The sequence below is a fragment of the Lupinus angustifolius genome, chromosome LG04 (genome assembly GCF_001865875.1).
Source record: "Lupinus angustifolius cultivar Tanjil chromosome LG04, LupAngTanjil_v1.0, whole genome shotgun sequence".
NCBI lineage: Eukaryota > Viridiplantae > Streptophyta > Magnoliopsida > Fabales > Fabaceae > Lupinus > Lupinus angustifolius.
The window spans coordinates 24,245,849-24,257,638 of record NC_032012.1 but is presented as its reverse complement, the minus strand read 5'-3'; the positions used below and the strand labels follow the sequence as shown (position 1 = coordinate 24,257,638).

Below are 11,790 nucleotides of genomic sequence, written 5' to 3'. Positions count from 1 at the left end.
AGGTCCATTTTATTGTGAAAAACACTTAATCTGTTGATAACTCTTTGTATTAATTCTAAACTGGACTAAATGTGATGGATGCAGTCACAAAAGTGTTATGTATTTATTATATATTGTTCTAAATCAAATAATTGGCATCGCGGCATGGTACCAACCTGAATAGCCAGCATCCATGAACACCATAAAAATCAATTTTAATAAAAAATAGTATTGTAAAATTGAAACATTTATCAACAAGATGTTGGTCTGGTTGTGTAAGGCTTTACTATATCCTCAGAATGACCAAAAGGTCAAGAGTTCAATTCCTGAGAGCAACACTTGTTGGGAGAGACAGTTATGCACCTTGGAAGGATTAGTTCATTACCTAATAAGGGTGAGAGATACCCCCTAAGAAATATAAAAAAAAGAAACATTTCAAATTTCTATCAATTTGATCCCAGTACAGTCCTAAAAATGCCAATATATACTAATTGTTACTTTGTATCTTCATATATGAACAGATTTTGTACTCCATCAAATTTCCATCATTCACAGGATTGTCCCACAATATAGTATATAAATAATAAAGGAAAACTAATTGTAGCAAGAAAAAAACTGAATTTTTGACATCTTTTTTCATCAAATGTCAAATAATATGTGTAATTCGTTATTGGATGCTGGTAACTTTATTATAATCAAATTGTTTACCAGGTTTGAGTATGTCCAGCAAAGTTGAATCTATTTTCATGCAAACCTGAAAGAAAAGGAAGTAGGTAGTTGTCAAGGAATAGAAGCACTTATTTTAGCCTCTTTTTTAAAAGATAAAGAAGCATCATTGGATAGGTTAAATAACATCAGAACAACTATCTCAAGTGGGATAAATAACCTGTAATTTTAACATGGAAACGTATAAATCGATCTTAAGAAATCATAGTTTTTACATCATAAGAATAGTTATAGATTATCTCTGTTCATGGCGACACGATCCTCCTCTTTTTGTATGTTGTTTGGTGTTCTTGGTTTACAGATAAACTTTTATATTTCCTTCCCGTTCTTACTATGTTTTTGCTTAAGTGATGGCTGATAGAGCAATCTTTTATAGGCAGAGATAGAGACAATGCTTTTGATCCTTTTTCTTGTTAGTATAGTGTTTCCATCAAACACTATATATAGGTTCTTTCCCAAGAGTCTTAACATTTCATTGATAACTCTTCATCCAAAAGTTATATCATTCAAACAATGAAATAATATATTCATTCATGTCACAAGAGGCATATTTCTTACCTAACCATCCAAAGAAAAACATTGAAATGAAATGAGAGTAGGCATATGGGGATAGGACTGAGATCTTCTCCCAAAAATCTCATCTCTTCCTATCTTTGCCCAATATATCTATACCAAGTAATATAATTTGTTTTTATAATTTTTTTATTTAATTGAATAACATATTTTAATTAGTCTGGAATACAAATGAGGAAACAAACTAGGATAAGAGATCTGGGATACAAAGAATACAAGCTTATGGCATGATATTTGGCTAGATTCCAAACAACTTGAAGTAGATCAAGTGTAATAGACTCTACAACCTAAGCTTGGATAAGAAAGCAAACATTGACAACGTGTTGGTAGGAATAATTCTTTTTCTGATTAGTGTATGAGTTCAATAACTTGCATTTCATCTTCTATTATGTAAGCATATATCAGCCTTGCAATGAGCATGAATACCCTTTGTACTCATTTTTAATGAAATTTTTTATTATTAAAAAATGATGAAATTTCAAATACTCATAACACACTATGCCGCGTCTAAATATTCTTAACACAAAAATGACTTATATATTTATGTGTTGCAACTTTAGCTCAATCATGATCTAACCTCTTCCTAAATTAAGTTCCAAAAACACACAAATAGTGGTAGAGATCCTAATTTATTTACAAGAAGGAAAGAAGATTGCTCAAGACAAAATTAATGAAGGTTCATATTAAGGGCTAAACCAAAAAAGCCAATTATAGCATTCAACAAACCCATATCTACACCAACAATAGCAGAAACTACTAAGCCAGATTATATAAACAAATACATAATCAGGACAACCCAAAATCAAAAAAGAAATCACCTACTAGCAATGACATATAAATTTTTTTAAAGATAAACTCAACTGCATAATGACTAGACCAGTTTTGTTATATTTTTATGAATGGAGATTCACTTATTCCAAGAGTATGTTTTTTAAACTTACTTCTCATTCTAGCTATTAATTATTGGGACATCCAATGGTTTAGATCTACTCACTAATTGAAATTATTAGATTTTCCTAAATTTAATGACAAGAATGAGAAGTAAGTAAATCTCTCCTCTATCTTTATAATCCATTTTTTGTTCAGTAAAAGGTTTAAAGATTTAAAATCTCAGTGCACGAGTGGAGGCTTCAGACAATATAATCATTCCCTTCGGCCTGCTATCTAACAAATCATATGTTATCTATATTATGACCAGATAATAATATATGGTCCAATGTTGCTTCACACATAGAAAAAGATCGATTTTATATATTTAGTCTACAAGTAAAATTTCTTTATTTATTATCTAAGATAAACACTTAAACAATCTGAAAATTCACTACTATACAATCAAAAGCGGAAAGAGAACAAGAAAGAAGAAATCCAGGGATGACAAAAATATATGCCCCATGGGTACTTGCTAAAATATTTGTGATGGGTATCTCTAAAAATAATTTATGGCTGAGAGCGGGTATTATGATACCCGTCCTGCGAGTACCGCATATTTATAAATTTATTTTTTAATTAAATAATTTATATATATTACATTTTTAATATTATTTTATAATTATATATTATCATTTTTGTATTATTTTATAATGAATTTTAGTGATTGAAATATATGATAAATTTAATATGTTTATAGATTTCGTTATTGATGTAATAATTATTTTATATATATTGATTATTATAAAATATATAAATATATATTGAAACTTAAAAACTTGTGGGGTATTCAGAAATACTTGTTACTCCATAAATAGTACGAGTATGAGTACGAGAAAATACTACTCGTGTTGGTTCCGCTCTGTTGCCATCCGTAAGAAGGACCATAGCTCCAAAGGTAATAATCTATAATTTAGGAGGGGACCATTATTTTTGAATAAATATTTCCAAAGGTAATAATCTCTAATTAAGTAAGAGGCAAAAATACGAAAATACAATTCCCAATTTTCAAAACGACAAATCATTTTCATTACATACATTACTACTACCTGAAGTTCGGAACTTTGTTCCAATAGCAAGACATAATTAAGGTAATTGAAATTCAGAATCCTTTAATTTGTTCCAATTAAAGAATAACGAGCAAATACAGCCAATGCCCCAAGGAATATTCTTTTATTGTCTTCTTCTATTGTATTATTATGGGGTTGGAGTGGCTTTTTTAGATAAATGAAACACTGAAAACTATCCCCTAACTATAAATCCATGCAAGTCAATGGAGGCTACTATTCTATATTATGAGGGGATTATAGCATGCACTTTTACTTTAATAAACTATTCAGTGGAACTACTATTCCCCACTTTTTTTAAAAGGGTTAATTTTAAATTGTCAACCGTTTAACTCTATTGGTTATATGATTTTTTGGGTTGATTAATTAGATGATTTTAATTGTCAACTACTCCATATAATAGTCAAAACCGAAGAAGGCTTTAATGTCCTATTTAATATGCACTTCAATTTTTCTTTTCTTGACTACTCCTTCTTTTCCCATGATCAAGACATAATAACGCATATAAATTTGTACTTACTATTATTTTAGTTTTTTTTTTCCAAGTTTTTGTCATATTTTATCTTTATTAATAATGTTTATACTTGCAACTTACACTGTATGACTTACAAATTGAATAAAAAATTAAAGGATTAAAATATATTAATACCTCATTTTCTAACTAACCTAGAAGCACTTCTAGAGGTCGTAAATTATACACACTACTACCTTCATTCCTTCTTTAGTGTCTTTTAATGTTTTAATAGAGTAATATTTATACACTGATAATGTAAAGATTTATACATAATTAGATAATACATTTTATTTAGAATTTTTTTGAAAAATCAATAATGATTGAAAATGAATGGTAAATAATACAATAACAGTATAAAAAACTTTTACACTGTCAGTATATACATTTTTTTCTCATATTCTAAATGTTTTAACATATTGTTTCAGAAATGTAATTAACTAAGTATCTTTTCATTAAATTAGTGAATCATTTAACCTAATTTTCCATTTAGTATCTTCCAATAATAAAAGTGATTACCTCTCTTCATTACCACAATTAACAGTATAGGAGTAAAATAGTAAGAATAGTTATAAATGCTGTCTTGATTTTATAAAAAATACTTAAATATAAACTATATCTTTCATTATTCGCATAATACATTTATACCAAACAAAAATATTTTAAGTTTTGGTCTATATAACTTTTTATTCGTGAAGTTATTTGTTATTTTTCATATCTACGCTTTACCTCTTTTCTAATCATCATTAGTTTATTTCACTCTCTTTTATTAGAAAATTAGCTATTAATGTCAACAACGTCATTGAAAAATTGGTAAGTAAACAGGGACATGTTGTTTTTTTTTGCAAAGCAATAGTTACATATATAGTAAGGTAGTGTTATTTTATTATTATTATTATTATTATTATTATTATTATTATTAATTAATTATTTAATAATTTAGGTAATGATAACGTTTAACTTATAACACTATGCAATCTAAACAAGCTTCTCATTTTGAAAATCCAGTGTTAAAGTTAAGAGCAAATAATAATAACATGAATTGTATTAATGTACTTCAAATGCATTTGAGTTCCATGGGGAATACCATAATGTAACATGACAACTTCTGTGGAGAATTTTTAAAGCGTTCGAATTCCATAATCCTTGGTAAATTTACAATATAGTTTATGTAGTGTCAATTTAAATTCTTATTTATTCCGAACTTGACAGTGGATTTTTGCATCTATTAAACAAATTATAGAAGATGACTTTTATGAAACCAAAAGGTTACGATGCTCATTTAAAAAAACATTTGGACTTTTGCTTAAATTTATAACTTGACTTTGAAAATGACAAAAATATTGACATGGGTGAACTAATATTCTCTCGCATGCGCAACATCTAAGCCTTCATCTTAATAATTAATATTAAGTTATAGAGATAAATAATCAAAGTCACAGTACCTCCATGCTTCATCTTAATATTATTGACCAGGATCCTCTGCACAACGACGTTTAAAATTAGGATATCCACCTTTGAAACAATTTCTTCATATGATAAAATCCGATAGGAAAATATCACATATCGAATGCCAACTGTTGCATGACAATGTCATTTGGAATAAAGATATGTCTAAGAAATTTTATTGATTGATCCAATTCAGGTTTAGAAGTGTTTTTAAAATCTGAGTCTATCTATCTTCTTCACATAACTACACTTATTTCTATCCTTATATTTTAGGAAAAGTCTAACTATACATTCTTTCAAACACAATATGATAATTAATTGTCTGCCAATCTTGACACAATGATAAAATTGTTTATCTTATTACCTAAAAATTATGGGTTCAAATCCTAAAAATAGTTTTTTCACCTACAGGTATAAAACTATATACATTTACCTTCCTCAGACCCTATTAGTTGAGAAACTCATTCAATGCATTGGGTCATCCCTTACTTGCAATCATCCATTATGTGATTAGTAAAGTATTATTGATTAGGCCACCACATGCATACCAACCATTAATTATTTAATTATCAATGTAAGATATTTTTATATTATCAATGATCATTCGTCATTTATATTTAATTATTAACTTTTAAATATAAATGAATTATATAATTATAAATTTTTACAGTATAAATAATATAAATATTTCACTCATTATACATCGAGCAATATTCATAACCACGGCATGAATGATGATACTAATAAGGATACTAATCATGAATCACTGAATGTATAAATTATATGTGAAAAAGGTGTGCAAACAGCACAATAGTGTTTCATAAAAAAGTGTCACATGTAGGTTCACTTAGGCTCCATTTGGTTGTAAAGATAAAATAAGAAAAGATAAATATGTAAAAAAAAATTGAAAAAAAGAGAAATATGTAAAAAAGAAATTAAAAAGAGAGAAATATGTAAAAGGAAATTGAAAAGAGAGAAATACATTAAAAAATACAGTAAATCTTAAGACAATAGAGGAGAAAGATTTCTCTAAAACCTCTCGGATAGAAATATGTTATCCCAAACAATGTTGCAAATCTTGTTACCCACTAATGAAAACATGCAATATCAATTAAAAAATTAAATATTTATAATTATTTTTTGTTTTTGATTCATTTCATTGATAAGGAACATAATTTAAGACAATTGATCCTCATTTTATTTTCTCTCCACATGAGAAGAGAAACAAAATAGATGAGCCACACTCCACTTTTTCTTCTCTCCTCCCATTCTCTTCCCTAAACCAAAGAAGAGAAAGAGATCATTTCTCTTTTAACTTCTCTCCCCTCGTTCTCTTTCTCTTCTATTTCTATTGTTCCAAATGGAGCATTAGTCCTCAATGTTTGACTTCACAACTTCATAATTTTTGTTTATTGAAATCAGGCCTTCGATTTGTAGGATCAAATGAAAATATACATGTTAAACACGTTCAAGCTGCAACGATTTCAGACATATCATTTTACTTTCTTTCCAATGGAACTGAAATACGGCTCCGAGATAAGTCCTATTCTTAACTAATAAAAGGTAAGCGTTGTTTTACATAATGTGCAGGTTATATTTGAAATGTTGGAGACAAATTGGAGTTCAACATTTAAGGATTCCAGATAATTACATCTAAAGTCAATTAACAGAACAATATTTAAACCTGAATCTGCAATTACATTCCAAATGGATATACCAAAACTGAAGGCAGTGAACAAAGATGACTGACAAGGATTTTATGTAACACATCACTGTCATGGCATTCAAATGAAAATTACCAACCAGCTACTTCAATGTTGGCCAAAACACAGCGATTGGTCCAAATAAAGAAGCCAGATAGATAAGTAGCAGTAACCAGCAAATATAAAAATGGGAGCGCTATTCAAATTTGTTCATCACTAGAAACTTCTTCCCCTGGACCCCGTTGCACCAGTCTGTAATACAATATACCCATAGTTGCCATGCACGCCCTGCATATGGATCATAATAACATTCAGTTAAAGACTAGCAGTCTATATACTTTTACTGAAACTCAATATAACTGGAGTCTATAATTGTAGTGAAATTGAAACATCACTTTTTGTGCTGTGATGGCTTTCTTTTTCTTCTCTTAGCAACAAGAGAATGGTGAACAATTAGACACACACACACACACACATATATATCTGTGTGTGTGTGTGTGGTGCAAGTATAAAGTGACATTAGAGCAGCAGCCTATAAGTTGCTTTAATCCTGGGATATATGCTACTTGCTGAAATAATATACCAGCTCACTTACCAAGTTGTTCCCCACTTATCCTAGACATTATTCCTATATCCTCGTTATGAATGACCAGTGAACCATACATAACTTTAATTGCTAAAAATTCTTATCTTTTCTCCTCTTCTGCATTTCCTACCTTGACTAATATATATTGTACAGGAAGGGAAAGAAGAGCCATACATAATTGCAATCAGGAGAAGAATTTTTCTCGGGTCCATCCTTGATGATCTTTGATGCCGGGTACGGCCTTCTGAGGCTTCAGCTGCATTTGCTGCATCTTTTCTTGGAGGTGCAGTCACTGGTAGAGTAGGTAAAGCACTGGACCAGAAAGGAAGCAATGCTCTAAGAAACTTATGGTGGAATGGACCTGCATTATCAAAGATGGAAATTTGAATTAATAAATAGAACTAGACAAGCTTCAGCATTTAAGAGCAGTGGAAGCCTTAAGCCAAAATAAACAGCAGAAGACCTATCAAATCAGAAGGTAAATATTTCTAATAACCTCTATTGGATTAAAAAGACTCCAATCACAATACACAAATTTTAAAATAGGCTTAACTGTGTAAAATAGGGTCATTTAATTTTTAGTCCCTGGGAAAAAATGGTTTAGTCCTTGACTCCCTGCAACCTAGTTTATTTTTTATTTTCGCCCCTGCTGTTATCTAAATTCCATTAAGTGCTGACATGTCATGTCTCATCTATATTTGGTGCTATATCACCACTTAATGGATCTTAGCTAACAAGTGGGACAAAAAGCAAAATAAACTAGGTTGAAGGGACTCGACTAATTTTAAAAACATATTTAACCTTTTAAAATATTATAAATTCACTCAACAAGATTATATCACCTCTTCTTGTATACTTTTTACGATTGGCATCTTCATCATCAGCATAATATGAGATTTCAGAATTCTGTCTTTCAACATAGACCGGGCCCTTCCTTGTGGTAGCACCAGGCTGAATTATTTGCAATAAGATACAACCCACATTAGAATAAAACAAGAGAGAATGCAGGCCTACAGGCAAAATGGACAGAAAAATACAAACACAGAACAAGTAAACTGAAACATCTCGTTTTTAGAAGCAGCAAACTACAGTAAAATCCTTACACCAACAGGACTTGAGCCTCTAATGAAATTTCCTGCTGAATTGGGGCCATCTACCTCCACAATATCTGTCGCTGAAAGTTTTGGAGGTTCTGATCCAGTTGCAGGCGAGTACCCATCTAGTGCATCTGAGTTTCCATGATTTTCCCTACCAATCAATGGATCGGAAGCAAAAGCAGGTGGAGGACCACGTGTTTCTGTCACTGACAATGAAACTGGATGATTTCCGAAGAGATTCTTTTCCACACCAGCCTGCACAAAACAGATAAAACTAATGAAAAGTTCATTTATATAATGAGAAGAAAACAGATGACAAAAATAACTCCAGGTGCAAATAAAACTATCACAAAGGAAATGCAAATGTGCATTTGTATAACTGATTAAACCAAAGCAAACTAGCAAAGGCAACCTTTCAGCAGAAGCAAGCCAGCAACAACCAAACCTTTTCCAACTAGGTAAAATTGTTCCCCTGTCAATTAGAATAAAAATTTAATTGTGTCCTTTTGCTTTTATCTATGATGTTTCCTCACATCTTTTAGATTTTTTAACTTTCCACTATTGTTTTTATGTATGCTCAAATTCTTGATATTGCAGAGGCTCTCAACCTTTTTGAGACATTAAAAGGGTTCTCTGCACATAAATTAGAGAGTTTCTTATATTTTAGCATTAAATTTTCTAATGTGTATTTCTATTCCTTTACTCTATTTTTTACATTTTCCATGACAATCACCGATTCTACCATGGAACCCTCAAATTAGGACCTTTTCTAATCTATATTCCAAAACAACAATTGCTACATAGAACATCATTTTATGACTATATGGCTGCTCTAGTACACCTGTGTGTCAAGATATCTTCCCTAGTTATTATCTTATAAAATAGTAAAGAAGTGATCCCACCAACTGAGTACTCATAAATCACCTGAATGATAACTTCCTTCAATTTGGAATGAAGACGAGATCCTGAATCTTTCACACTTTTGGGAGGCCATATCTGCATGAGTTATTTCACCAAAATTAGACAAAAAAGAAAGGGGAGATTTTGCATTGAGGAAGTTCGAAAAACTGAAGGCATAATTACAATATAAGTTCAACAAGTTATATGCATATCACTAATATAATATCCATTTTCAAAACACCCTTCGCTTTTATTTGACTAAGCAATTTTTACAAAAAAGATCCTTAAGGACGAGCTATTATTAATGATTTTGAAATGAGAAGGGAGAGGGAGTGCCTGGGTGCACACAATGTTTTGGGCACCTATAACATGTTCCATGATCGAAATTTGATTTGCAACATAGCAAGATAAAATCAAAGGACTAACTTTCAGTTTAAAATAATGACAACAGAACTACAGCAAGTCATGACAATTTTCCTAAGGAAAACCATTAGTTGCAGATAAATAGATATCTGGTACGCAATACTTATCCCAAAAACTTACTGAAAAAGAAGGAAATCATTTGAAGGTAAATCTTACCGGAATTGAACATGAAGGACACACATATCCCGCTGGAGCAGTATGTGGAGGATAATTCTTGATATGTGAGACCAAGCAATTTGTGTGGATTACATCTATGTAAAAGCGTTAAATTCATCATATGTAATTCAGTTCAAGTTCAAAAGAATTTATTTCGAAGACACACATAAGCAAAATCACATACGCAAGCAACCCAGTCGGGTAGTTTGAGATCCAGTCCCCTCTTCTAAAACAGCTTGGCATTTGCAGCATTTAGGGGGCCAATCATACTCGCCATCTATAACCCATTCTGAATATGTACGTATCTATGAAAGATGACAAAACAAACAAAGCTTAAACCCAGAAACACAGTGTGGTACATCCATATTTAAAAAAAAATCATAAAATTTATCATTTGTTCATGTCAAATGAGGAAAGAAATAAAAAAGGTATGAGTATAATATCAAAGTCAAGATTCATTCCCAAATTTATTTCTTCATTGCATCACTAAAAGAAGTCATCTATACAACTTATTCCCCTAAAAAACAAGCTAAAGCCAGAACTAGAATAAAATCCAAGCCTTTGATCATGAACCAATACAAATTTTAATAATATAAAATGAGAAATAAGACCAAGAGTGGATATGAAGAAGGAGAAATCAATAGAAAACCACAGCTTTTGCATTAATTGGAAGATGATAATAATAGAAGATACAGAATGAGAAAATTACCACGCAAATTTGGTGCTCCGGGAAGCAGATACATTCTCCGCAAACAGGAACTTTGTGCACGAAGCAATACAACTTAGTAGCCTAAAACGCCATAACAAATCAATCAAATTCCACATCAGTTCAGTCCTAATTATAGAAGCAACAAAATGGGAAATAACTGAAGAAGCAAAGTTCACATACAGAACACCACCTAGATTAATATTCACTTCTATGCTACATCGAATAACCGATTGATACACTAGTTCAAATACACGTTTCAATCACACATTCACATAAAAAAACTCAAATCAAACAAAATGCAAAAGTTCATAGATCACACATGATTGATCTGAATCATAGTTACTAGTTCATCCGGTTCCACAAGTTTCGTCAATTTTTATATTATTATTACACGACTTCAACCTACTAAGTGGTGCCCTATACGCCGAACCTTGTACACGATACGTAACCGTATAATTATGATCTAAAACAATCTTAGATTTTCAAATCGATCTACATACCCATCAAACAAATCAAGCATGAATGGCTAAACAAAATTCAGGGTTTTGAAAAAGGCGGGAATTTTAGGTGAGGAAAGAGAAAAGAGCGAGACCTTGCGACATTTGCAAACCACCATTGCATTGACTGGTATGATATGATAATGCAAAAAGCTTTAGAAAAATTCAGATGGATTTGTAGGGATTGAAACGAAGAGTGTGATCATATAATCACAATCATGGAAGAGAATTGTTGAAAGTTTTTTATTCAGTGAGAGATTGTGTTGTTTTTGTTGATAAATAATAGGCTCAGCTCAGTGCTAAAGAAACCCAATTTCCTCTCTTACGTTTTGTTTGCCATATGAGATCTGTTTGAGTTTTTTTTCCTAATTAACTCATTCCAGAACCGGAAAGAAAAACAAACCAAAAAAATTATAATCTGCATGGGCTGGATTACAAAGATACAGCGTACTAAAGGTCTTTGTTGTTGGGCCCGAAAAGTTTTTTT

At 30.9% G+C, this 11,790-nt stretch overlaps 2 protein-coding genes across 2 annotated transcripts in view; one reads left to right on the top strand and one right to left on the bottom strand.

The window, feature by feature from the left end:
• The window catches only part of LOC109346418 (zinc finger protein ZAT10-like), a 23,954-nt gene continuing 13,136 nt past the window's right edge, over positions 973-11,790 (top strand). Inside the window, exons 1-2 of the mRNA XM_019585966.1 lie at positions 973-977; positions 10,430-10,436. The gene's annotated coding sequence lies outside the window, so the exon portion shown is untranslated. The remainder of the gene's footprint in view (positions 978-10,429; positions 10,437-11,790) is intronic.
• LOC109346417 (zinc finger protein-like 1 homolog) lies at positions 6,715-11,670 on the bottom strand. Its single transcript, XM_019585965.1, has 9 exons — positions 11,399-11,670; positions 10,807-10,887; positions 10,282-10,402; positions 10,098-10,192; positions 9,543-9,614; positions 8,625-8,873; positions 8,364-8,472; positions 7,696-7,882; positions 6,715-7,223 (listed from the first exon to the last, which is right to left on the bottom strand). Exons 1-9 carry the CDS (start codon positions 11,420-11,422, stop codon positions 7,136-7,138), a joined length of 1,026 nt encoding a protein of 341 aa, XP_019441510.1. The 5' UTR covers positions 11,423-11,670; the 3' UTR covers positions 6,715-7,135.